At 62.6% G+C, this 26443-nt stretch overlaps 2 protein-coding genes across 5 annotated transcripts in view; both read right to left on the bottom strand.

The window, feature by feature from the left end:
* Positions 1-2401: 2401 nt before the first annotated feature.
* B3GNT7 (UDP-GlcNAc:betaGal beta-1,3-N-acetylglucosaminyltransferase 7) lies at positions 2402-4873 on the bottom strand. The gene is made up of 2 exons (XM_051996477.1): positions 4779-4873; positions 2402-3638 (listed from the first exon to the last, which is right to left on the bottom strand). The coding sequence occupies exons 1-2, from the start codon at positions 4871-4873 to the stop codon at positions 2483-2485; spliced, it is 1251 nt and encodes a 416-aa protein (XP_051852437.1). The 3' UTR covers positions 2402-2482.
* A 12734-nt stretch (positions 4874-17607) lies between these two features.
* The window catches only part of ARMC9 (armadillo repeat containing 9), an 87085-nt gene continuing 78249 nt past the window's right edge, over positions 17608-26443 (bottom strand). For all 4 annotated transcript variants that reach the window (XM_051999513.1, XM_051999514.1, XM_051999516.1 and 1 more), the window contains 3 exons: positions 21397-21523; positions 19385-19557; positions 17608-17959 (listed from right to left, as the gene is read on the bottom strand). In XM_051999513.1, the coding sequence (XP_051855473.1) occupies positions 17937-17959; positions 19385-19557; positions 21397-21523 (323 nt within the window). In that variant the 3' untranslated portion in view covers positions 17608-17936. The remainder of the gene's footprint in view (positions 17960-19384; positions 19558-21396; positions 21524-26443) is intronic.

Below are 26443 nucleotides of genomic sequence, written 5' to 3'. Positions count from 1 at the left end.
AATAGCAGATATGCTGGCACTTGGCTCACCCCAGGCTTTCTGCTTTCTAGCAGCTGGAAGGAGATTTGGGGGGGGGGGGTCCACAGGCTACAAGGCTGGAAGTTACCCTCGAGAATGAAGGTGGCCTCCTTGCTTTACAGGGAAACGGCGCCAACAGTACTTGGACCCAAATTCTGAATATAAGCCTTGTAACTGGGGGGAAGGGGAAGGCTGACAGTGTGGGAGGTTTGGGGGTTCCAACACATCAGTGTTTCATTAAATAAGACCCTGGCACAGGGGGGAGCAAAAAACCAGGATGTGCAGAATGGGAGGGCAAAAGACCTGTCCACCTTGTCTTGCTCCAGCCCTACTTAATAGTGTAAGGAGTTCCCGGCGTGGAGGGGCCCTTTACTAGCACACTGGGGCTTTGAGAAACAAGGTCCGGTCCCGAGTGTGACAAGGGCGGGACTGAAGCCAGGCCTTCCCGAGTCTGGGCACCAGGCAAGCTTTGGCATGAGGATGGGCAGCGATGAAGGGAGTGTCTGCTTATTGGCCCGAGGCACCTGGAAGAGGCTTCGGGCCCAGCTCTGTGTGGGGCCCCCCTCCAAGGTAACCCCCAGAGGCCTTGCCCTCCAGCTGCTGGAAAGCAGTCTCCAGACGACCCCAAAAGCCCTCCAGGGTCAGCTTCCTCAGAAACAGGAGGCTGCTGGGAGAGGGCCTCCCGAGGCCTGGCCACACAGGATGGGGGCCCTGAACTCTGGCCTACGGGGGGGCAGCGAGGAGGGGTCCAGACCAGGAGCCCCTGAAACCTAGGTGAAGTCAAAGTGACGGGCGCCAGCGTCTGGTGCCATGGCCTGCAGCCCAGCCCGGCCCCGCAGTTGCCTTGGAAGCAGGACCTCGGTCACCCAAGTACCGGGATGCTCAATTCTAGTCTTCCAGCCCAGCATGTCTGAGGACTTGGCAGGAACCCACTTTACAGAATAGGGAAATTGAGGTCCAGAGCACAGCACAGAGGCTCAAACACCTTAAAAGCACCCGAGGGAAGCCTTGGTTCAGAGGCCGGCCCCACCCCCACTGGTCAGTTACAATTTCTTTCCACTAACATAGTGGGAGCTCTTGTTCCATCGGGACTTGGCCAAGGGCGCTAACCCTCAGTTAACGCACATTTATGCGTCTGGGACAGAGACAAAGTCCGGCTCTCAAGGCTCCCGGCCGCGGCCGGGGGCCCGACATGTGCTAAGGGGCCACCGGGCTTGTCCATGAGCTCAGTTCTAAAGATGGTGTTTGGACCAGACGGGCCAGAATCCTTTTGTGGCCCTGAGCACCTGAGCAGCAAGAAGCTCCCAGCAACCCTCGGGCTTGACCCAGACCCTCTGGTGCTAAAGCAGGTAGAGGCAAGGAGGGCCTCCCCTTCTCATTCAGCCCTCTGAGGTGCTGTTCTCCGGGAGGGGCCCAAGGAAAAGTGGGGGTCCCTCTTCCCCCACCCCACCTTCGGAGCCCTGCTGGGGCTGTAGGAGGAAGCAAAGCCAGGACCAGTGTGATGTTTCACTGTTCACTTTTTAATAACGAAACTAGGCTGTGAACTGGGATCTGTACGTTTGGCTCCCAGGTTGGGGAGGGCTGAGGTCACCCCGAGACCCTCCTCTCACACATACTATTAAATACGGGCCCCACCCCCATCCCAGCTCCCGGGAGCAGGAGGTGGGAGGATGAGGAGGCGGGAGGATGGAGGCGCTTCCTCCAGAGACCGAGGTTTCTGGCCTGTGGGGATGGGGCAACATGGGCGCGTGGAAAGGGGGCAGCTGTGCTGCCGGGAGTCTCTGCCCACTCTGAAGGCCTTCATAAATAAAACTTCACAGTAGCTAAGAAACGCCAACTCCCTGCTCACTGGCCCCGGTGGCCGCCCCTGTTCACGGGAGGGCAGCGTGGCCAGCGCTCGGGGACAGAGGTGGCTGCTCTCCCTGGCCAGGGCCAGCTTCAGGCCGCCTCCCTCGAGGCTTGGGAGTCATTGCCGGGGACATCCAGCGCCCCAGGCCTGAAAGGGTTCCGGAGAGGGGAGCCTTTGAGGTAGTCGGTGAACAGCTTTATTTCCCGAGGCTCCTGGGCAGAGACCCTGCGAGCCCGGGGGGGTCCCGCTCAGCGGGCATGGCTGGGGGGACACCTAGTGGCGAGGGAGGTGGTTGTTTGTGGAAGGGCCTCGGGCCGGAGGGACCTAGGCCAGCCTCAGCCCCCAAGCCAGACACCTGAGGCCTGCTCCCTGGGACCGGAATATTGCCGGGGTTGTACCTGGGGAGCCGCTGAGAGAGCCAGAGAGGACGCCGGCCCCCCCAGTCCACCATCCACCTGCCCCGTCCCAGGGGAAGGTGAAGGTCCTAAAAACTGTAAGAGGCGGGACCTTGGGCTTGGGGGCCCGGCCCCCGAGCCCGCCCATTGCCTGCGGTCCCAGGGGCTTGTGGGCCGGGGGCGGGGCCTCCCAGCCGTCGGTCAGGCCCCGGGGCGGCGGCTAGAGCACCTGCAGCTTGCGGGAGCAGGTGAGGTTGCCGTGCACCAGCTCCCACATGCGCAGCAGCTCGTCGGGCAGCAGCTTGTGCACCACCAGCATGGAGCGGAAGAAGCAGGGCTCCTTGTTGAGGGCGCTGCTCTTGTCCCGCGTGATGCCGAACGTCTTGAAGCCCGTGTGCGCCGTGGGCCGCACGCCCAGCGCCTGCAGGCACATGCCCAGGAAGACGTCGTCGATGGGGTAGAGCTGCAGGCGCTCGGAGGCGCGGAAGAGGCGGCGCGCCAGGCCGCCGGCCATGAGGAAGCCCCCGCCCCCCGCGTAGGGCGGGTACACGGGCTTGGCGTAGAGCGCGCCCGGGATGTAGTACTTGTTGTCCTTCTTGCGGATGGGCCGCGCGCGCGCGAGCACGTCGCCCACGAAGAGGTCGCCCTCGGGCCGCTGGTCGGCCAGGAACTCCAGCAGGTTCTCGGGGCTGACGAACACGTCGTCGTCCCCCTTGAAGATGAAGCGCACGCCGGGGCAGAAGGCGGCCTGCCACTTGAGGAAGTGCACCTCCTTCAGCGTCAGGTTGAAGAAGGAGTCCAGGAAGTCCCACTGCAGGATGTCGCCGTAGAGCCGGTCCTCGAAGGCCAGCAGCTGCTGGTAGTGGGCGCGCTCCTCCTGCTTGGAGGCCGTGCCCAGCAGGAAGAGGGTGCGCACGGCCCCCCGGCCCCCCGGCGCCTCGCGCTCGCGCCCCCAGGTGCGCCGGATGGCCTCGCGCCGGTCGTGCTGCGTGATCACCGACTTGACCACCACCAGCAGGTAGACGTCGCCGGCGCACTTCTCGGGGTGGTTCATCAGCATGGGGAAGTAGCGGCAGTGCCGGTACAGGAGGAACTGCTGGAAGTGCGGCTCCAGGGCCCGGAACCAGGCCTGCCGCGACAGGTTGGTGTTGGCCGAGCAGTTGGAGGCCGCCACGTCCCAGACGGCGGCTGTGGCCGTGGGGGGCGCGGGGCTCGGGGTGTTCCCGGACAACTTCCAGAACCCGGAGTCCGCCCGCTTGACCAGGCTGGAGGGCGAAGGGTAAAGGAACTGGCCCGGAGCCAGGCCGCGCTGCAGCACCGTCAGGGCCAGGAGCAGCAGCAGGGACAGGCCCGCCGAGCGGTACACCGTCTTCTTCCTAGGAGCAAGGGGGAGCAGCCGGTCACTTCCTGTCCCCCAGGCCGCTAACGGGATCCCCGGCAGGCGGGGAAACTGAGGCAGGCTGCGGGCTCACGCAGCAATCCAGCGGCACGCGGGCCTTCCTAACTGGGGCCCAGGACCCTGCCCACGGAGCCCCGGGCAGCCCCCGGACTAGGCTTTCCCTCCCCAGGGCCCTTGATTCCTTCCGGGACTTCCCGCGTCTCTGGGCCCACCAGGAGCTGGCTGGGGAACAGGGGAACAGAGACTATGGTATTTGCCCATCTGTCCCTTAAAAATGATTGGCTCCGGGGTCTTCCCCTTCCCGTGTGGGGAAGCTACTCCCAGCGGCTGATTTCCTTCCCTCTCTCCTGGTCTCTCGGCTCACTTGGGTTCACCTCCCCGGGGCCCTCACTCTGCACATCATGAATTCATAAAAAGCCCCATTTCCCCAGGCGCTGAGGGACTTCCTACCCACAGGAATGCAGCCCTTCCGCCGGGGAGCCCGGGCTGCTGGGATCAGGCCCTCCAGGCTAGCACGCTCCAGCCAGGCCTGCCCTCTGACCTCCCACGCTTGCCACGGGGCCTGGGGGCGGGCTTGGAGGGCAGGGGACGGGCCAGGGTCAGCAAGCCTCGGCCTGGCCCTCAGTTCGGTCTGACCGTGTAGTTTGTCATGGGTCATGTGATTCATCGGAGGCTTACTGTCTAATGGGGCGGTGGGAGGGCTGCGGATGCAAGGCCACGTCAGTACCAAGGACAGGGGGACACCTGGGTAGTCAGTGACCACAGAGCTGAAGGGGCCTCATCTTACAGAAATCTGCCAGAGCCGCAGGGCTAAAGGTGGAAGGGTCCTTAGAAGCTTTCTGAGGAAACTGAGGCAGAGGACAGGGAAGTGCCTAGAAATTTGCCAAAACCACAGATCTAAAAGTGATCTTTTAGACCTTAGAAGCCATTTAGATGAACTTAATTTGCAGATGTGGAAACTGAGGCAGAGACAGATGCTTAGAATTTTGCAGAAAACGACAGGTCTAAAGCAGGGAGTGTCCTTCAAAGCCATCTAGATGAGCCCAATTCACAGATGAGGAAACCAAGGCAGAGGCCACATGGGCAATAAATGGCAGTCAAAATGCCAGCTGAGCACTTGACCCTCGGCGCCCCCATCGGTGATCGGAGACCCCGGAGCCGTCGCCCCGGAGGCCTGTGAAGCTTCCGGATCCTCTCAGAGCGCTCCGACATGTGTTTGCGCAAACGTTAACAGACAAGAAGCCGCCGGCCTCCCACCCAAGGCACAGCCCGGTGAAGAAGGCGGCTCTGGCCGGAGCCCGGGGCTCCCCCAGACATCTGTGACCCCGGAGGGCTCCCGAGGGGGAGGCTGCGCTGCAGATGGAGGGCACCTTCCTACCGAGCCCCTCCCGCCGACAAGGGAACCGAGGCGAAGTGGCCGAGAGGCCGCCTTCTCTGGGCCAGGAATCATCCCACCCCCGGGCCAGGGGCAGCCAGTTCCGGCCAGCGCCTCCCCGCCCCGCCCCCCCGCCGGACCTTTCTGCTGGCCGCCACTGGAGTGGGGAGCCCAGGAGAGACGAGGGCAGACGGGCTGGTCAGAGGCCGGCCCTGTCAGGACCCCAAGGGGCTGTCGGGAAGCGGGCACCTGTGCGTGTCCCCCCTCCCCCCGTCCCCCGCTGTGGCCCCTTGCCACCGTGGGGCATTGAAGAGAGATCCAGAGACAGTGTGCGCCTGTGCGGAGCAGACACAGTGCGCCCTTCTGTTCCCGGAGGTGGAAGCTCTTTCTGGGAATCTGACCACTTTCCCTCCGGGAGCCCTGGGTCCTTCCCCTCGGGGGGAGCCTGGGAGACCACGTGGTCCCGTAGGAGCTGCCTCGGAGCCCCCATCGGGAGTCCGGAAGCCCTGGGTTCAAATCCGGCTTCAGATATTTCAGATATTCAGGTGGGAAGCGAATCGCTTCATTCAAATGCAACTTGTCTGGGTGTGAGGGGGAGGCTCGAGGGGCGGCTCCGACCTCCCGTTCTACCCCGGGAGCACAGCTCGGCCCTCGGTTCGGCGGAGGAAGAAATAGAGATGGGATGCGGGAGGGGGAAGGGGGAGGTCCGGTCCCGGAGACCTTGGGAGAGTCGGGGAAAAGGCAGGAGGGCAGAGAGCTTCTCTACTCCGGGCCCCGGGCGTCGCTTGCTCAGCCCCGCCCTAAATTTGTAAAACAACTAGGGGAGGTAGCGGAGCCCGGGGCAGATTCTTCACAGTCTTGTTTCTGTCACGGCCAGAACCAGCTCGGGTCCGGCCGGGACGCAAAAAAGCGCGGCCTCCTTTACAGAAGAGGAAACTGAGGCACCGGGGTTTAGCGGAACCAGAGCCGGGGCGCGGGGAGATAGCTCCCGGCCGGGAGGCGGCCTCGCCCCGGGCCGCCGTCCGGCCCCTTCTTTCCCAGATGAGGGCACTGAGGCCGGGGGCGGGGGCAGGTGTCCGAGGGCACGTCCTGCCCCCCCACCCCGCCCTTCCCCTTCCTCCACGCCACGGAACAGAGCCCGGTCCAAATTCCTGCGAGCCCCTCCTGGCCCCGCCTCCGGCCGCCGGCTCGGCCCCTGGACCGGGGCAGCCCGAGCCCCGCGGAGGCTGCAGGGAGCCAGGTCCGGGGGGGCCGGAGCCCCATCAGCAGCCCGGCCGGGCTGTCCTCCAGCCTCCCTGCCTCCGCGTCGCGGCCGGAGGCACCGGACAGTGGGGAAGGCGCTCGGGAAGCCCTCTCCCCGTCCCCACCTGCGCCCCCCCCCCGCGGGTTTCCCCCCTCCCCCGCGGGGCAGCGGGAGGGGGGGGGGAGAGGGGACCGAAAGCTCCGGAGCTCCCCGCCGTCCCAGCCCAGGCGCCGGCTACTCACCAGTGGGACATGCCGGCGCTGCCGGAGGGCGGCGGAGGGCTGGCTGAGCCGGCGCAGGAGGCAGGGCGGCCCAACCAGTGGGGCTGCCGCGGCCGGGGGTACTGACTGCCCGAGCGGGGAGGAGGAGAGCCACAGGGAAGGGGAGGGACGAGGGCGGGCCCCCCCCTCCGCCAGCGGATTCCTGCGCCTCGGGGGCGGAGCCAGGCGGGAGGGCCCCCGCGGGGAGGCAGGTATTTTAACCCTTCCCGGCCGGGGCTCGGGCTCCGGCCCCTCCGACCTCTCCAGAGGCTCCGCAGCCTCCCGGAGCATCCTTGAAGACCGCGGCTCAGCGCCCGCCGGCCGGGGGAGACGGGGGCTCCGAGCCAGCCCTCGCCTCTCTCCCGCGCTCCGGCCTCCCACGAAACGGCGGGTCCCGAGCCGACATCTTAGTCTTTGCCCCCCCAGTCCCCAGGGAGAATCGCCGCTCTGTCTGCGCCCTGGGCGGAGGCGTCTCTGCAGCTGCCGCCCCCCACCCCCACCCCCGGGTCCTCCCTGACTCTCGCTCCCTCACGGCCTTTTCTGGCTGGATCCATCAGCCCCCCGCCCCCCGCCCAGGGCCAGACCCGGGCTTTGCAAAAGTGGCCGCCGAGTCGGCCTGCCTCAGATCTCCCAGCTCCGATCCAGGCTCCACTCAGTTGTCACCTCAGTAATCCTCCATGGCTCCCTATTTCCTCCAGGAGCAAATAGAAAATCCTTTGTTTAGCCTTTGAAACCCTTTCCAGCCTGCGGGCCCCCCCCTCCCCCCCAGTCTTTCCACACCGAATCTCCTCCCACCCACTCCCTGACTCCGAGATCCTGTGACAGCCGCCTCCTGACTTCTCACCTTGCGGCCGAGGGAAAAGCTAAGGAGCGAGGCTGTCCCAGTGTGGAGTGGGCTTCTCCAGGAGGGGGTTTCTCCTCGTCTCCTCCCCCAGGGTCTTGGGCAGAGGTTGGGGAGCGGGCAAGCCCCGCCTCTGAGCGCTAAGAAGCGGCGTTCTGGGATTCCGGGCATGGCCCCCTCCCCCATCCTCCCCAGACTCCTGGTGGGCAGGGGCTGCTCCCCTTCCCCCTCGGAAGGCCTTCCTGCCAGCGGACGCCCAGCCCGGCCCGGGGCGGTTCCGATCCAGTAAATGCTGCCCCAATAATTGCCTTTCTCTAAGCAGAACTAGACCTTGGCGCGGGGAGGAGCTTTGGGGCCTACTGAGGCGGGCTCACCATCGGAGGGACCCGGCGCTCCCCCGGGACTCATCTCCGGCCTTCGCAGGGCCGGGAGCCGGGGAGGGCAGGAGGCCTCTGAGGCTGTTGGGGAGATCCCGGCACTCCGAGTGACCTCCGGCGGAGGAGGGGTCACGTCAGCCGCATGAGCGCCTCTGGGCCTCGGTTTCCTGGAATGTAGCTCAGGGGGCCTCCCTTTGGGCCTCCGTTCATCAGCTCTGGAACTCCGGGATCCTGGCACTGCTGGGCGAGCCCTGAGGAAGGGCAGGGCTAGCACGTGCCACAGACGGCCCTGAGGGCTTGGCCCTGTCTAATCAGACGAGGTGGGGATGGAAGGACGGCAGCCTCAGCCCTTCCTCCCCTTCCCTTCTCCCTCGCTCTTTCCTCCTCCCCCTCCTCTCCCTCTTCATTCTCAACCCCCCCCCCCCATTCTCTCTCCCCCTCCCCTTTGTCTCCCTCACCCCACCCCCACCCCAAGCCTCTCTCCTCCCTCCTTCCCCCTCTTCCTCTTAGTGAAATGCGAGGTGCGAGGAGCCAGCCGCTCCCCTCCCCCCCTCCCCCCCGTGGCCGCCGCCCACCTGGCCGTGTGGGGTGATCACTCTCCACCAGGACAACGAAGGCGGATCCCGGAGAGCCGAGCGCAGATCCCTATCTCCCCGTGACCAGGACCCTCGGGAATCCTTCGGACCAGAGATCGAGCCCTGGGGGAATGGGGGAGGGGGCGGGGTCGCGTGTCCCCCGAGGACTTTGCAGACATACCTGGGCCTGACTGAGGAGCCTCGGGACCTGGCAAGTCAGAACGCGAACGTGAAACGGGGACCTGAGGACTTCCCGCGGCCGGGCCAGAGGGGACCTAGAACAGGACCGTGGAGGGGCCAGCGGGGACCTAGAACGGGGCCGGGGCCGGACTGGGAGAGCCCGAGCAAACTCGGAAAGGAAGGATCCTTTCTTCCTTTGAGTTGGTACTCCAGGAATGGAGACCTGCGGGCACACAATAAGAGCTTAATAAATGCTTGTCTTTGAGAGCGTTGAATGCCCGGAGAACCTTTGAATGTGGATTGGGTGGGGGAGGGGGGCTGGAATCCCGAAGGTCCCTCGGGGAAGGACTTTTGAGATCTTTCCCGGCATTCTTAGCCCGAATTTGGTTGAGTGGGGGGTGGGGAAGGGGGTCCTCCTGTCTCCATGAGAGGTTCCAGGGAATTGGTTTTATTTTCTGCCCCTCGGAGAAGGCTCCTGAGCTGACTCTGCCCGCCAGGCTGCGGAACAAAAAGGGAAAGTCTTTGACATAGCACCCCTCCTCTGACACATGGGGAAACTGAGGAACAGCAACTCTATAAGAACCAGGAGAGACCTTAGAACACAGGACACGGACCGTCAGAGCCAGGAGGGACCTTAGAACACAGGACACGGACCGTCAGAGCCAGGAGGGACCTTAGAACACAGGACACGGACCGTCAGAGCCAGGAGGGACCTTAGAACACAGGACACGGACCGTCAGAGCCAGGAGGGACCTTAGAACATGGAGCATTTAAGCAATCAAGATGTTCATTTAGAACAGAATCTAGAACGTTGAGCATCCAGGGACCAGATGATCCGAAGTGGAAGGTGTTCTCGCCAAGCCCCCTTCCCTCCTCCCCGTGGAAAGCTCCGCCCTCATGGGCTCTGGGCGGGGCAAGCTCCCAGCCTGGACTTTGTGGATGAGCCCCAAGCCACTTGGAGATTGCCAGAAAGCCTCATTCTCATCAGGGGCTGACGGGTCCTGAGAGGAGGGGGACTCCCGGCTCCCTCCCACTCCCTCCCGCTCCCTCCCGGCTCCCTCCCGGCTCCCTCCCGCTCCCTCGGAGGCGGGCCCTAAGAAGAGCCAAGCCAAACAACCGGGAGCGCAGCAGGACCAGCCACCGGCACATGCCCCCAGACCGACACAAAGGCCAGGATTCTCGGGCCCCTCCCCCGCAAAAGGTCAGGCGCTGGCATTTGGAACAGGGGCACTTCCCCCTTTGGCCTTTGGCCCGTCCCTGGGGTGAGCTCGGCGAAGGTTCCACCCCCGGCCTCAGTTTCCTCACCTGCCAAATCGGGACACGAGTCCCAGATCTGTGGTCTCATAGATGAAGAAGAAATGGGGCCAGAGTCACCCAAGTCGTGAGGGCCGGGACCTGTAATCTTTAAAGGAAGTGCCTACTGTGTGCCAAGGGCTCCGAGAAATTGAGCCAGAGAGAGGGAGAGAGACGGACAGAGACACACAGAGACAGAGAGAAAGAAGCAGGGAGAGACAGAAACACAAAAAGAGAGATAAAGAGAAATAGAGAAACAGAAAAAGAGACAGACAGATAGAAACAGAGAGGCAGAGACAGGGAGAGACAAACACAGAGAGACAAGGAGAGAGGAAGACAGAAACAGAGACAGAGTCAGGGAGAGACAAACAGAGACAGAGAGAAAGAAGCAGGGAGAGGCAGAAACAGAGAGACAAGGAGAAATAGAGAAACAGAAAGAGATAGAGACAGAGAGACAGAGTCAAGGAGAGACAGAAACACACGGAGAGAGACAAGGAGAGAGGAAGACAGAAACAGAGACAGAGAAAGAGGCAGGGAGAGACAGAAACAGAGAGAAAGAGACAGACCAATAGAGACAGGGAGAGGCAGAGTTAGAGAGAAAGACGGGGAGACAAAGAGGCAGGGAGAGACAGACAAACAGAAAGAGAGACAGGGAGAGATACAGAGAGACAGAAACAGACAGGGAGAGACAGAGTCAGAGAGATACAGACAGAGAGACAAAGAGAAATAGAGAGGCAGAGACAGAGAAACAGATGAGAGAAAGAGACAGAAGAGACAGGGAGAGACAAACAGAAACAGGCCGAGAGAGGGAGGGGATTTGCCTTCAGGGAGTTTCCATTTTACCGGGTCCTGGGTCTTCGCACCGATTCTTCTGCCTCAATCGGCGTCTGTCCCCAATCTGGAATTCTCTTCAGCCTCTGAGGCTCGAACCTCACAGCCCAGGCCTGGGAGGAGGCAGGTTGGGCGCGTTGGATTTTGCGCATTTATTGCACATTTGGGGTTTCTTTTTTTTTTTTTTTTTCTAATGGGGGACGGAGGAGTGAAAACAGTTTCATTTGTAGAACTGAACTCAATCTTAAAAGAACCCGGAAGGAAGGTTAGTCTCGGAACCCGCCATCCTCCGTCCTGGACCCGCTCTTCCTCCTCCTCCTCCCAGGGAGGTCAGTCCCCGCAGAAAACTGGCTTTGGCCGGGGATTTCAGGACCTGGAGAGCGCCTAGACTAACTCCCACGTTTGTTGTTTGCTTGTGAGACTCACCGGGACCCCCCCTTGCCGTTTCCTGCCAGAGATCCTGGGGTGACTGGCCATTTTCTTTGCCAGCTCATTTGACAGATGAGAAAACTGAGGCAAATGGAGTGAAGGGAGTGGCCCAGGATCATCACTGCACAGTCTGGGGCCGGATTTGAACTTGGGAAAAGGCGCCTTCCCAGTTTCAGGCCCCGCACCCAGCCAGTGCGCCACTAGGCTGCCCCATTTCACAGATGGAGAAACCAAGTCTGGGAGAACAGGAAATGTGATTCACCAAGATGGCAGCGTGAGGGGCCTTATGGCTCAGGTCTCTCAGCTTCCCAGCCCCTCTCTCCCCTCCCAGGTTTTACTGGCCCAGAGTCCATCGGCGTTATCACAGGGGTGTCTGAAGGGATGCCCCGCTTTGGGAGAGGGCCTCGAGTGTCGACCCAGGGTCCCGGCCCCGGTTTTCTTCCCAGATCGGGATTCCCTGACTTAGTTCTGTTTTCCATTCGCGGATTGTCTGGAATCCCAGCCGTGCTCTGACGGGAGAGGCCCAGGGCAGGCGGGATGTCACACACCCAGCTCTACTCTGCCCCGATCTCCCCGGGGGATCCAGCAAGGCTGTCTGGCTGCCGAGAAGGGGCCAGCTTAGTCTCCTTCCTGGTGGCCCCAGAGCTGCTCCGACCAGGCCAGCCTCTAGGCCTTCTGCAAGAAGTGGCCAAGTTAGAGAGGCCATTTCTCCCCTCCCCCCAGGGTCCCTGAAATCTGGGCGCAGTCCCAGAAGTCAAGAACCCCATCTAACCCAACATTCCCCCTTTACAGATTTGGAAGCTGAGGCCCGACAAGCCTCGGGAACAGAGATTTTGGAGCCAGGGGCCATCTCGGATTATCCTTCATTTTATAGTGCAGGAAACTGAGTCACGGAGAGCAATTTTCCCAAAGTCCGTGTCCAGGGTCTTGCAGAAATACATCTGAGACAGAATTCTGAAGAACAAAGCCACTTCCTTCCGTTGCCTAGCTAGCCGGGTCTCAAGCCTCAGTTTCCCTCTCTGTAAAGTTGAAGGTGATGATTTCTAAGACCTCTTTTGACTCTGAGAGGCATTTATTAATTCAAAAGCATTTATTACTTTTATTAACTTAAAGGTATGTATTAATTTATTAATCCAAAGGCGATTAATTCAAAAGTATTTATTAAAGGTATCCATTCAAAAAGCATTTATCAAATGCCTGCCTGGGTAATGGGCTAAATGCTGGAGATGCAAAATCTGACCTCAAGAAGCTTCCATACCATATCTAATGCCATGTCCTGAGATAGCCCACCCTGAGATAGCCCGTCCTGAGATAGCCCACCCTGATACAGCCCGTCCTGAGATAGCCCGAAGAGTGAGCCCTTTGTCAGTTGGGTGACAATGACCTTCATGATAAAAGACCTTGTATACGGGAAAGCCTTGTCCTTCCCCTGCCCCTCCTGAGCCGTGTGATTGAGCATCTCTCTGGGCCTGCAGGCCTTCCTCCGCGCAGCCACACTCTGGACCATGTAGAGTAGATCTAGGGGGTGTATGGGTGTGAGGAAGGGCAGGTCCCTGGATAGATTTCTGACCTGGCATCCAGGCGGCTCAGTGGATAGAGCAGCCGCCACGCCAGGCTGACCTCCCGGTTCTTTGGGGCCTCCTGGCTTTGTGATGGCCTCAGCAGCCACAGGAGAGCCTGGGCCCAGGGGGCACGGCTTCAGCCGGCCCTGGCAGTTCCCGGGCAGACAGGATTAAAAGGGAGCCGCTGCCAGGAGGGACCCGCCTCAGCCCCAGGCTCGGGGACAGGGAGACTCCAGTCCCCGTGGTGGGGGGCGCAGGCCCCGGAGCCTCGGGCTGGATCCCCCAGCTCCGGCCCTCCTCTGGGGGATGACTCACTCCAAGCACACACACTGTGCTCTTTCAGGATGGAGCCTCGAACAGTGGCTACTTAGTCTTCTTGGCTCCGCCTCCCCAGCTCAGAACTCCCATCTAAATCCTTTCCCATGAACTTCCTCCCCCATCCCGCCATTCCTGCTCCTCTCCTCTCGGTGACCCAGGCTCCTGGCCAGCAGGGCAGAGCGACGCCCCTGCATAGAGTCCCTTTATATGCTCAGAACCTTTCCCGGTGCATTCTGGGGCCGGGCAGACCTGGGCTGGCCGACCAGCAGCAGCTCATCAGCTGGCCAGGGTGGGGGGTGGGGGACTGTGGCTGGAGGTCAAGGCCAGGCCCCCACATCACGCCGGGCGGCTCCACCTTGGGGGACAGGGGGAGGACGGGCACAGTGGGCAGGGCCTGGGTCCCACAGGCCTCTAACCCAACAAAGTTTGAACCATTTTCATGACTTAGGTGTGTTCTTTAAAACCTACTTTCAGGCTTTCCTACCCAGCAAGCCGCCATGCCTTGGGACAAAACAAATAGAAGAGTCCATAAAGCCAGAGGAATCATCGAGTGCATTGAAAAGCAGAGGCAACCCGGCCGGCATTTTATTATTATTATTTCTTGTTAATACACATCCCTTTATGAATCGTATCGGGAAAGAAAAATCAGAACAAAAGGGAAAAACCTCGGGAGAGGAAAAATCAGAAAAAAGCAGCGGGCTCGGCTTGCGCTGATTTGCAGTCAGTCTCCCTGGGTTTTTCTGGCAGCACACGGCAACTGCTGTCCAAAGACTGGACCGTTTCTTAAGCACCTACTATGCGTTGATACTCCAGTTAGTAGGATTGCAGGAACTAATACAAAATGGCTCTTGCCTTCCAGGGGCCAAGTCTTAGAGGTGATTGAGCTTAACCCTGTCATTTTACAGATGGGGCTACGGAGTCCAGCTCCTGGGTCTGTGTCCTTGATCAGCCTCTCCTGGCTGATCACGCTTGAGGTCCAATGTGTCCTATGGGCTCCACCTCAGTAGGGATAGAACCCAGAGCCCCTTGGGAAAGGAACCAGTCACTCATCGACAAGCATTTATGAAGCACCTACTATGTGCCAGTAGCATGCATCAGCGCCAGAAACAGCCCTTTCCCCCCAGGAGCTGGGGTTCGAGCGGCTGTGCATCAGAGGGCTTCCTTCCTGGGAGGAACACAGGCCTTCCAATCCTGCGGCCCAGCAGGTGCCGAGCAGGAACCGTGGAGTCCCGGCTCTCTGGGGGGATAATAAAATACCAGCTCACAGAGCCCGTGGGAGGGCTATGAACTAAAGATCCCCTTGCAGAGGTGGGGAGCTCCCCAACCCGGAGCGTTCAGAGGAGGTCGGGCGCTGTCCAGGGTGTCAGTCCCAGAGGCCCCTGGGGTCCCTGAGCTCTGAGTCTCAGGATTCAGCCAGAGCCGCTGCCCGTCTGTGCCCAGGGAGGCTCCTGGTCCCAGCTGGGAGAGAACAGGAGCGGCTGGAGGGGCGGGGAGTTTCTGCAGACCCCGGCCCCCTCCTTTTGGCCTTCCCGGTCTGGGCACCTCAGGAAAGGTCCGAAATCCCGGGTGCCGGGCAGGCATGTGATGTGACTTCTCTGCGGCTGCAGAGTCTGCCAGCCTCCCATGGACCCCCGGGGAGAGCAGCCCGGTTCCCACTGGGCCCGGCCGCCCGCCACCCGCCCCAGACCTCGCCCACTGTGCTCACCCCCCGCCTGTGGGCCCGGCCCTGCCCTGGACCTCCCCCTGCCCTGGACCTCCCCCGGCCCTCTGGTGGAAGGGCTGAGGGGGCTTCTCTGTGGGCAGGCCCTTAAGTGTGGGGGTTGGGCCAGATAGGGTCCCCCATTGTCCTAGGATCCTCTGGCAAGGGGCACGGCTGCATCTACAGCTGGAGAAGCCCAGGCTGAGTCGTGGGGCTCCCGCAGCTGGCGCCCGGGGCCAGGGGGCACCCAGAGCTGGGCAGGGCTCCCCAGCCGAGCAGCCCCTGTGCCTGCCCTTACCTAGCACCGCGGGCCTGGCCTCCCCCCTCCCCCCAGCACCGAGGTGGACAGGCGGCTGGAATCTTCTGGTACCCACCCCAAGGCATGCCCGCCTGGCACGGAAACCACCCAGGAATGCAGAAGGGAGGCTGTGGGCCGGCGGACGGGTGGGGATGCCTTGCTGGCCTTCCAGGGCCACGGCGACCCCCGCCCCGCCCCGCCCCCCCACTTTCAGGGTCTGGGTTTTCTCTTTCCAGCAAGGAAGGGAAAGATTAAAAAAAGATAAGCGCAGAATCCGACTTCAGAGAGAAACGGGGAGGGGGAGGGGGGAAGAAAAGGGGGAGGAAGAAGAGAAGGGGGAGAGGAAGAAGAGGGAGAAAGGGTGAGGTAGAAAAGGAAAAGAAGAGGAGAAGGAGCGGGGGGGGAGAAAGGAGAGGGAGGGAAAGAAGAGGAAGAGGAGGAAGAAGGGAAAAGAAAAGGGAGAGGAGGAGGAGGGAGGAGAAGGGGAGGAGGAAAAGGAGAAGCCTGAGGAGAAGGGGGGGAGGGGGGAGAAAGCCTGATGCTCCGGAGGCCCCTCCCGGCCCGGCCTCTGAGTCACGGCGGGGGAGGGGCCCGCTCCTCTCCGCACCCCTCGCCGGCCCCAGCAGCGCTGGCGGCCGCTGAATGAGCGCTCTCCCTCCGCCCGGCCCGGGAGCGGCTCCGGCTGGCGCTTGGGGCGGGCAAAGCAGCCTCACAAAAGCCCATTCATGCCCTGCCCGGCTTCGGAGAGACCCTGGGGGTGGGGGGGGCTTCCAAGGGGCGGGGGAGGGGCGGCCTTCCACGTGCACGTAGGACCTAGAGCGGCCTCCTTGGGCCCCACGGGGCCTCTCCGTCCCTCCCCCGCCCGCTGCCTCCGGTACCGTCCAAACTGGCAGACTGGGTGGGAGGGGCCTCGGGGTCACTCCGTCGGTTTAGACGTAGGGAAGGATCCCGGGGTCCCAGAGGTCACTGACGCCCCATCTCTAGTCACAGAGGTTTCATCCTCCGGACCCGAGCCCCCTCCCCACCGTCAGGGGGGCTCCCGGCTGCTCCGATGGACCCCTCCCAAGTGGCTCCCGCTCGTGTCCCTTCCCCCTCTCAGGGTGGGTCCTTCCACGTGAGGTCTCATCTCCCGCCCTCTGGACAGGCCGGGCCTGTGGCTCCTCCCTCTTCAGCCCCGCCCTTTAGGGCTGGGTTCAAGCGTCCCCTTCAGGAGGGATGGGGGGGGCATCTGCCCTCCCTCCCCCCCCCCCCCGTTTGAATTGATTTACCCACAAGCCCGTCTCTCCTTGGGGGCCTCTGCGGTCCCTGGGGGTCCTCTCCAGCAGGGCTACTCGGCTGGTCTGTGGCCGTGCGGCTCCGTGAGACCCTCCTCTGGCCCGAAGGCAGCGCGCTCCTCTCGCCCGGGGGCCCCCGGGGGTGGGGGTGGGGGGGATGGGTCCGGAGCATGTCCTTTGGCCGGACTTTGGGAAATGTCATCTGACTTGGTGTCTCCCCTGTCTCCGCTCTGGAACTGCTCCTGCGTGGGTACGGGCCCCACGCAAATGTCTGTGAGCCCCCCGAGCCTGAGGCCCAACGTGTTCCCCCCATCCCCACCCCCACCCCCCCGGCCACCAGCCCTTCCTTTCCAAGGCTTAGTCCTGGGGGGAGGGGGGCAGGATGGGGCCTGCAAGGTCCTGCAGCCCCCACCGTGGGAGGTGAAGCGGCCGGGCCCTCCCCCTCGTGGGGCTTGGGGGGGGGCTGGGAGGGGAGGCCGGGGTAGCCGTGTGCCTAGGCTGTGGCCCCGGCTCACATTTGCTGGGTTTGAAGGAGGAAGCCAGCCAGGGCATTTCTGCGGGCGGATTTTCCCGACTGTTGGGGAGAGAAGGCGCTGTCGGGGCGCCCCGGGCCGAGGGGCGGCCGCTCCCCCATCCCCGGGGCTGGAGACGCAGGGCCCTCAAGGGGCCGCTCACTCAGCTGCCTGGGGGAGCCGGGTCTGCTCTTCCCAGCGGGCCCTGGGGCTAGAGAAGGATCCTGGGTGGGGACTGACACACTCACACACTCGGAGAACCGGCCCTCCGGAGCCCCCGTGGGAAGGAGCCCGGGCCTGGACAGGGGACTCCCAGCGCGGGTCGCTCCTCCTGGGCTTCCCTCCTTCAGCCCCTGGTGCCTCGGGACTGGGTGCGAGGAGGGGGTCTCGGGTGGGGGCGGGGCATTCAGGCTGAGCGCGGAGGGAAAGGGTTCCCCCCACGGGGCCGAGGGTGCGGGGCTCCCTCGATGGGTTCCGGAGCCGGGCTGGGATGGGTCTTCCACGTGACTCACACGCGGCAATGAACGGGTGGGTGGGGCTCCCTCGGGCGCGGTAACCGCAAGGGCGGGGCTGTGCGGTGCGGTCTGCTCCGGGACCCACCCCCCCACCAAGGAGAGAACCGAACCTAGAACCCCACCCCCCATGGAGAGAACCGAACCCAGAACAGCTCCCCGGGGGCCCGACTGAGCAGGAGCTTTGCAGGAACGGCCCTTCTGCATGCACGGAGCCGCTTCCGCTCGCCTGGGGGGGGGGGGAGGGGGGGTCCTGGCCCCGCCACCCGCGGAGCCTGAGGGGCACTTTGCTGCTGCCCTCCGGATGTGCCCTCCCCGGCCCCTCCCCTACAAATGCCCCAACTTCCCGCCAGAGAAGGGAGTCCGCTCCCGCTGTCAGGATCACTTTATTTCCAGCTCCCTTTTCTCTGCCTTGCGCCCTCCCGGCCCACCCCAAAAGTGAGAGAAATCTTTCCGGGTCAGGCTGGGGTCTTGGGGAGAACCTCGTGGTCTTCAGGGGGGGTTGAGGCGGAGCACCCGCTCAGTGCTCTGGGCTGTGGCTGTCCCAGGAGCCCCCGGGACTCTATTGTGTGCTGGGCGGCCCCTGGCACCGAGTCCCCAGGAAGCCCCCGGCGCGCTCCGGGCAGCGCCAGCCGCCGCCTGTCTGCTCTCCCCGACCTTGTGCTCACTGATGGACGCCGAGGACAGGATCCGTCCTCACTTCCTGTAGGACAGGCTGCCTGGACACAGAACCCAGGAAACGGCTCGTCAGGGCCCGCGCCCGTGCCAGCCCCTCGGGCCAGGACGCTGCCCTCCCTCCCTCCCTCCCTCCCTCCCCCCCTGCCCTCCTGGGGGCGCCCCCTGCCCAGCCCCCTCCTCTCTGAGCTGAGAAGGAACCCGTGTTAAGCACCTCGTGGTTCCAGGCTAAGCCCCGAGGACACAGAGGCAAGAGACAGCCCTGACCTCCGGGATGGGGGGGGGCCTCAGAGCTGTGGGGACGCACACAGTAGGTGCTCAATCAGTGCTTGCGTAGTCAGGCTGAGCTGAGCCGATGGCACCTGGGCTCTGTCAGGGCTCCCATGTTTCCCAGAGGCAGGAAAGTCACCGGAGAGCAGGAGGGGCCCTCAAGGGCGGCCCCCCTTTCTCAAAGGAGGAAACTGGGACCCAAATTGGGGGGGCTGCATCTACACCGAGGGGCTCCTGACTCCAGCGCCCCGTTCTCGAGGCCCCGCTCTCGCTGGGGACTCAGGGGTCTGCCCCCGGGAGCCAGGGCGCCTGGTAACCCTGGGGTCCACTCTGGCCACCCAGCCTAGAGGCTGCTCCGTGTGACCGGGGAGAGCCCCCTACTCCCCACTTCTCCGGCCTCCTGATTCTGGCTAAGCCCCAAGACCCCAATTCTGGCTAGAACTGCCTGGTCCCTGAAGGGAGGTGGGAGTCACTTATTAGGCACCGACTGAGGCTGGTGCTGTGGGAGCTGTGGGTAGGGACTGTGTCCTCCCCTCCCCCACTCTCTGCACACAGCCGGAGTTTAATAAAAGTCTGCGCAGTAGCATTAACTCTGGGAAGGCAGAAAGGCCTCTGAGGTCCGGGCCTGGGGAAGCGAAGGTCCGAGGCTGCTGCGGCCTCCCTTCCTCCCAGAGCTTCCTCTGGGCCCAGGAGGTCGCGGAGACCACGAGGGAGCGGAAGCCGGCACGGATGGTGCTCCAGGTGACGGGGCCGGGCCTCCCGGAAATGCCGGGGCCTGAGCCCTGGGGGGAGTGACCACGGGCCACCTCCCCCGGCCTGACCGGCAGGGGGCCCGCTTAGAGGGGGGCAGGGCGAGCACCAGGAGGGCGGCACCGGCACGGGACCGACAGCGCCGGCCGAGGCCGCGGCCCCAGACGGTCCAGCCCCAGATGGACGTCCACTTCCCGGCCGCCCCTGCCCGCTCGGGCCGTGAAGGCAGAAGCCGCTGGGCTCCTGGGCCCCGGGGCAGCCAAGCCCCTTGCTGGAGGATGCCCTCCCTCCTTCCCTCCTGAGAGCCCCCCAGGTCCCCCCCCCATATTTATTCCTATTCGTGCTCATGGCTTCTCCCCACGAGAATGTGGGCGCACAGCGGACCCCCAGGACCAGCCCAAGGCCCCACTGTCCCCACTCCCTGCCGAGGGCCGGAGGCCGACACTTACTCTGCCTGCTTCTCATGGAGGAGCCCGTGGAGCTGGGGCGGCTGGTTTGCTGGGGCCCCGAGTGCGAAAACTGGGGGGCGATGGCGGGGGTCTTGGTCTTTCGAGGGCTCAGTCCTTGCAGGTCGGGGGTGCGGGGGATCCGGGGTTTGCTGGCGAAGGCCGCGGTGAATTCTCTAGAACGACATTGACGGTCTCTGGTCACGTGACCCTGGGCGTCCACCTTGGCCAGCGTCCCCACGGGGAGAGTGAACAAAAGGGCAGAGGCCTCCAGCGCGGACTGGAGTGACCCCGGAGCACCATGGGAGAAGCCGGGAAAACGGGGGTGGGGGTGGGGAGGGGAGCAGAAGCCTCCGGACACCAGGGAGGGCGAAGAGCAGAAAAGGGGAGCCTGGAACCGAGCCCCGGCTTCTGCTTTTAAGGCCACAGGGCCACAGAGCGACCAGAAGGGCCTTAGGGGTCAGCTGGCCCGAGGACGCGGCCTACAGGTGGGGAAACCGAGGCCCAGAAAGCCTCGGGCCTCCCTAGCCACACCCAGCACTGCCCCCGGAGGGCCAGGGGACTCTCCCAAGTGGGCCCCCCTCGTCTCGGTTCTGGGGTCTCTGGAGGGTCCCCTACAGAGGATCCTGAGAGAGGAAGAGGAGATGGAAGAGAAAGATGAGGAGGAGGGAGGGAGAAGAGGAGGAGGAGGAGGACCTGGCTAGGGAGGGGCCAAAGGAGGATCTGCTTTAGGAGCACTGGGTCCTGTGAGGACTCAGGCCTGGGCGGCTCCTGTGCGACCTCCCAGCCCCACTTTCTCCTCTTGGAAACGGGGCCCTGCTACGCCCAGAATAGGGCCCCTTTGAGGGTCCTCAGTTTCCTCATCCGGGGCCCTGCCGACCTCTCTCTGAGAGATGAGGGGGCAAAGGCTCCCTTTCCTCTGGACCCCTCCTGAGCCAGGTCTAACATGACCCGGGGGGACCCTCCGGATGGGAAGGTGCAAAAAGTCTGAGGAAAAAAGTGTGTGATGGGGGAGGAGAGGGAAGGGGAAACAGACAGGAGACACACAGATGGTGTACCCGGACCCCCAGGGAGAGCCGGGGAGATTCGGGGTACCCGGACCCCCAGGGAGAGCCGGGGAGATTCGGGGTACCCGGACCCCCTGGGAGAGCCGGGGCGGCCGCTTCCTCCCTCTGAGGAGGTCCCTCGAGGCCAACGAGCATTTACGAAGACCCTACTGCGTGTCAGGCCCTGGGGATCCAGGGCTTCCTGCCTGAGCTCCCTCTGGGCGCGCCTGCCCATGACAGCTTCTCACAGAGCAGCCGCCAAAGGAGGCATTCGAAGATCGGGCCTGTGAATTTGGGGGCAGCGGGGGGGGGTGTGTGTGCCTGGGGGGAGCCCTCAAGCCAAGAGGGCGTCTCCTGGGGAGCTCCCTTCCTAGCTGGGTAACTTCCCCTTATCTGCCTCAGTTTCCTCACCTGTAAGATCTGTAAAAGCAGAAGGAAACAGCCCTGTCCTTACCAATAAAGCCCCAAATGGCTGAAAGGACTGAAATGGGCTCCCTGGCTCCCACAGGCTCCCCGGCTCCCATGGGTTCCCACAGGCTCCCCGGCTCCCACGGGCTCCCCGGCTCCCACGGGCTCCCTGACTCCTAGGGGCTCCCACAGGCTCCCCAGCTCCCGTGACCAGCCAGCTTTCACTTGGGGGGGGGCGTGGAAGAGCTCTGCAAATAATGCTCACGCTGGTCACTAAAAATAGCCAAATACACAGGGGGACGCGCCTGTCTGGCTGCTCAGAAGCCCCCCCAGGCCTCGGGGGCCCCCACACCCCCATGGCAGGGAAGCAGCTTCTGGCTCTCTCCCGGAGGCCGTGGGGGCCGTGGGGACGCTTCCTTCTCGGCCCGGCCTCTGAGGGAGCAGGAGGGCCTCGGGGCTGCCGGAGACTTGCAGGGAGCCCAGCGGTCAGGCCCGATCGTCCGACTCGGCAAAGGGACAAAGCGCGGCCCAGTGTGGATACCAGAGGCAGAGAGCCCCTACCTGCTGGACTGTCTGTCCGCGTGGCCTCGGGCCGGCTCCAGGGCCGCTCTGGGCTCCTCAGCCGAAAGGACGTGCTGGGCCTCCCGCGGGACCGCCGCAAACAGCTTGTGGGGCTCCAGGCTGAAGGCTGCGGGGGGAGAGAGAGACTGCTGCAAGGCTAACTTTGGCCATTCACCCAGGCCCCCCAGCTGAGAGAAGTGGGTTCCCAGACGTTCCCAACCCCTCAGGCCGGGACGTCCAGACCCCCTCAGACCGGGACGTCCAGACCCCCTCAGACCAGGATGTCCAGACCCCCTCGTCCGGGACATCCAGACCCCCTCAGACCGGGACGTCCAGACCCCCTCAGACCAGGATGTCCAGATCCCCTCGTCCGGGACATCCAGACCCCCTCAGGCCGGGACATTCAGACCCCCTCAGACCAGGACGTCCAGACCCCCTCGTCCGGGACATCCAGACCCCCTCAGACTGGGACATCCAGACCCCCTCGTCCGGGACATCCAGATCCCCTCAGACCGGGATGTCCAGACCCCCTCAGGCCGGGACATCCAGACCCCCTCAGGCCGGGACATCCAGACCCCCTCAGGCCGGGATGCCCAGACCCCCTCACAAGGCTGTCCCTCCCCCCTCCAGCACAGCTGGCTCGGCCCATTCTCCTGAGGGCACAAGAGCCCTTCTGGCCCCTTCCCTGCCAGGATTTCCTCCCGGCCCTCTCGGGAGCTTGTCCAGTCGGTTCCACGTTGTCCCCTCCATTGGGCAGAGCCCCCAGGACTAGTAAAGGCTGATTGCCGGAGCGATACTTAGACAAGCCGAAGGGCAGCCGGGGCCGGGGCAGCCACGACAGTGGCCAAGAAGCACGAACAAGTGACCGTTCATTACACGGTGATTGTAGCCTGACCGTCCCCCCGTGACTCCGCCCCGTGTCCGGCGTCTGGCCGGAGCGCTGCTCCCAGGGCGGCCCCTTCCGTGTTAGGCTGATGGAGGATGACCGGGACCTCGGAAGGAGGGGAGAGGGGGAAACGGAGACGAGCCGCGCCCAACGATCCCCAAGGCGGACGCCGCGATCACGGACACGGGACGTCATGGCGGTTCCCGGGACGCAGAAGTCCCAGTCTGAGGGAGGGAAAGCGCTGGCTCGCCTCGGTCACAGACGGGGAAGCCGCGGCGCGGCGGGCGGCCTCAGACGGCCCCGCCCGGAGAAGCGCCGGCCTTGGTCCCCGGCTCACCCCCGCGTGCCAGTCTGACCGTTCTGCCCTTGGGCACCTCCCCCACCGCTTCCGCCAGCTCCTCCGCCTGCGCCATCTAAATGCCGGCTTAACTTCCAATCTCCGCCCCCCGGCGCCCTAAACGTGCCAGGAGTTCCCCAGAATCACGGGGCTTTCCCCGGTTCTGCTCGTCCCTCTAACTTCCCGGTTTCGTTGATAATGACTCGAGCAGCAGACATTTACTGGGCTAACGGGTCTGTTACTTCTCTCGTGATTCAGTTTCCTCACTAGGACTCGGGGCCTCCAAGGCTCCTCTCACAGGAAGATCCAGGCCCGGTCTCTGGTCACTCCTCAGGTCCCCGTCAGTATTTTCTGTCTCATCCCTGCCCTCCCCACATCCTACCATTGTGGGGTCACAAAACTGGCCCCGTGGCCTTCTCTACTCCCTCCCCCCACCTTCGTCCCCATCGAAATGGCTCCCTGATCACTCTTCCCAACCTCAGAGTCCATGTTCTCCCGCCACGTCGCCAGGTCCCCCTCCCACGTCACCTTGTCATCTCCCTCCCCCTGTCTCCATATCCCCCCCATCTCCAGGTTCCCCCCCATCTCCAGGTCCCCCTCCCACGTTGCCTTGTCCCCCCTCCATGTCTCCAGGTCCCCCCCCACACATTGCCAGGTCCCCCTCCCACGTCACCTTGTCATCTCCCTCCCCCTGTCTCCATATCCCCCCCATCTCCAGGTTCTCCCCCCCATCTCCAGGTCCCCCTCCCACGTTGCCTTGTCCCCCCTCCATGTCTCCAGGTCCCCCCCCACACATTGCCAGGTCCCTCTCCCACATCACCTTGTAATGTCCCCCCCCCCCCAGTCTCCAGATCCGCCCCCCCCGTTTCCAGGTTCCCTTCCCACGTTGCCTTGTTCCCCCTCCATGTCTCCAGTTCCCCCCCCCCCCACATTGCCAGGTCCCCCTCCCACGTCACCTTGTCATCTCCCTCCCCCTGTCTCCATATCCCCCTCCCACGTTGCCTTGTCCCCCCTCCATGTCTCCAGGTCCCCCCCCACACATTGCCAGGTTCCCCCTCCCCCGTCTCCAGGTTCCCTTCCCACGTTGCCTTGTTCCCCCTCCATGTCTCCAGGTCTCCCCCCTCACATCGCCAGGTCCCCCTCCCCAGCTCCCTGCCTCCCCCCAGGTGGCTTCGCTCACCTCTCCATTCCACCCACCATCCCTCGAATGCTTTCCTGCCTGAGCTCTTGGAGTCCTTGGGTCCCTTCCAGCACTATCTTCTATCCCAATCACTAAGTCAACCAGCATTTATTAAGCACTTACTGTGTGTAAGGCACCGCACTAAGTGCCGGGGATATTTAAAAAAAAAAGGCAGAAACAGTCCCGGCCCCGAGGAACCACAATCTCATGGGGGAACAAGCACAAACCGCACCTCAGCAATACCCGGGACAAACCGAGGGAAGGGGGGGACGGAGAGGGGGGGGCCACTGAAGAGCCTGGGAAAGGCTTCCTGCAAAAGGTGCAGTTTTATCTGGCACTTGAAGGAAGCCGCAGGGCAGGGATGACAGCGTTCCAGGCCTGGGGAGCAGCCGGAGAAAATGGCCACGGCCAAGAGGTGGAGAAGACCGCAGACCATGTGGGGGGAGGAAGGGGATCAGGTTTCCGGGGCTTTAAGTGGCAAACTAAGGATTTGACATTTGCTTATGGAGGTGATAAGAGGGCAAAGAGTTTGTTGAATGTGGGCGTAAGTCAGAGGGGCGAGAGCAGAATCCTGTTTTAGGAAGGCCCCCCAAATGTACCGTCATACAACAATAACAGCTAACAAACAGTGCCCACTATGTGCTAAGTGCACAAACCGAGCCTACTAAGTGCTAAGTGCACAAACCGAGCCTACTATGTGCTAAGTGCACAAACCAAGCCTACTAAGTGCTAAGTGCACAAACCGAGCCTACTAAGTGCTAAGTGCACAAACCGAGCCTACTAAGTGCTAAGTGCACAAACCGAGTCTACTATGTGCTAAGTGCACAAACCGAGCCTACTAAGTGCTAAGTGCACACAGGGCTTAGCACTGTCCTAAGCACTTTACAATTAGCCACCCAGGAGATGCTGTCATTGTTGCGTTTTACAGAGGCTGGAGCTGCCTCCAGGGTCCCCACTAGGGGCCGGGGGAGACAGAAACACTAATTCTTGGTAGAGGTGTGAAGTGCTCCGAGCGCTCCCGCCAAGCGCTCACAAGGTGTCGCCCACAGTGGTTTGGAGGGGAATTGGGGGCGTGCCGGCCAGCGCCCCCCCAGAGTCCCATTGTTCTTGGGTCCAGCTTTTCTGCACCTAGTTTTGGCTTATTTTCTCCTTGAGAACAGGAGTTCTTTTCTTTCTCTTTGTCCCTAGTGCTCAGGGAAGTCAGCGGGCCCTGGGCCGTGCCCGCCCGAAGGATGCGGGAAGAACCCAAGCCCCCGAGAACGGGCCTGGCCTCCAAGCGGGACGTGAGGAGCTGGGGGGCCCTGGTAACGTGAGGCTTTCTCCACTGCCTGAGCAGGTCTGCGCAACTTTCTTCTTTGGCTTAGAGGGCAGGGGTGAAGGAAATAAGGAGAAATCGAGGCAAGGTACCACAAGGTGCCCAAGAAACCTCGGGAAAAAGGAACAGGGCGATGAAAGGCGCCTTCCTCATCGCGGAGCAGGCAGTGACGGACACCCAGGCCTCCTCAGCCTGGCCTGCTCTGGGAGGGCCGCGGGGGGCGGCGGCTTCAGGAAATGAGCATCTACAAAAAGGTAGCAAATGTGGCGCTGGGAAAAGGCCGCCAGATTTGCAGCCCAGAAACTCGGATTCAAATCCTGACTGTCACCTGCTCTGGGATTTTACTAGGGAGCTTCAGAATTGCTTCTAGAACAGGGGTAATCTGCCAGAAAACTGAGCAGTGGGGAAGAGAGAGAAAGAAAGGAGAGGAAGAAGGAAAGAAGGAAGAGAGAAAGGAGAGGAAGAAGGAAAGAAGGAAGAGAGAAGGGAAGGAGAGAAGGAAGAAAGAAAAAGGGAGGAAAAGGAGAAAGATAAAAGGAAGAAAGGAAGAAAGATAAAGAAAAAATGAAGGAAGGAAAGAGGAAGGGAGGGAGAAAAGGGAACAAAAGAATGAAGAAGAAAGAGAAGGGAAAAAAAAGGAAGCAAGGAAGGGAGAGAGGGAAGGAAGGAAGATAAAGAAATAAAGGAAAAAACAAAGGAAGAAAGAGAAATAAAGGAAGGAAGATAAAAAAATGAAGGGAAAAGGAAGGAAGATAAAGAAAAAATGAAGAAATGAAAAGAAAGAAGAGGAAAGGAGGGAGAGAAGGGAACAAAAGAATGGAAGGAAAAAAGAAAGGAAGAAAGAAGGATGGAAGGGAGAAAGAAAAAAGAAAGGAAGAAAAGAAAAAAGAAAGGAAGAAAGAGGAAGGGAGAGAACAAAAGAATGGAAAGAAGAAAAAGCAAGGGAGGAAGGAAAGAAGGAAGAAAGAGGAAGGGGGGGAGAGAAGGGAACAAGAGAATGGAAGGGAGAAAGAGCACCTGGCTAGGAGGGACTCTGGGTCACCCCCACTTTCTCGGGCAGCGAGCGGCGAGCCTGCATCCCGTGGGAAGCCTCCCGTCCCCGTGCTGGGAGGAGCCCCCCAAGCTGGCCAGTCCGGGTCATACGTGAAAAGGAAGCCTCGGGGCGCCCTTGGCTGAGGGCCTGACTTGTGCGAGTGACCGAGCCCCTCCCAGCCCTGACCGCTGGGCCACAGATGCCCAGGACATCCCCCTCAGCAGGAGCCCCCGGGGCCGCGGCCACGTCGGCCCCTGTCCCGGCTCCCAGGCCCAGGCCCGGCGGACATCACCAAG

This window comes from Antechinus flavipes, chromosome 4, assembly GCF_016432865.1.
Source record: "Antechinus flavipes isolate AdamAnt ecotype Samford, QLD, Australia chromosome 4, AdamAnt_v2, whole genome shotgun sequence".
In the NCBI taxonomy this organism is placed as follows: domain Eukaryota; kingdom Metazoa; phylum Chordata; class Mammalia; order Dasyuromorphia; family Dasyuridae; genus Antechinus; species Antechinus flavipes.
Note: the sequence above shows the minus strand (reverse complement) of the source record. Positions and strands in the feature narration are given on the sequence as shown.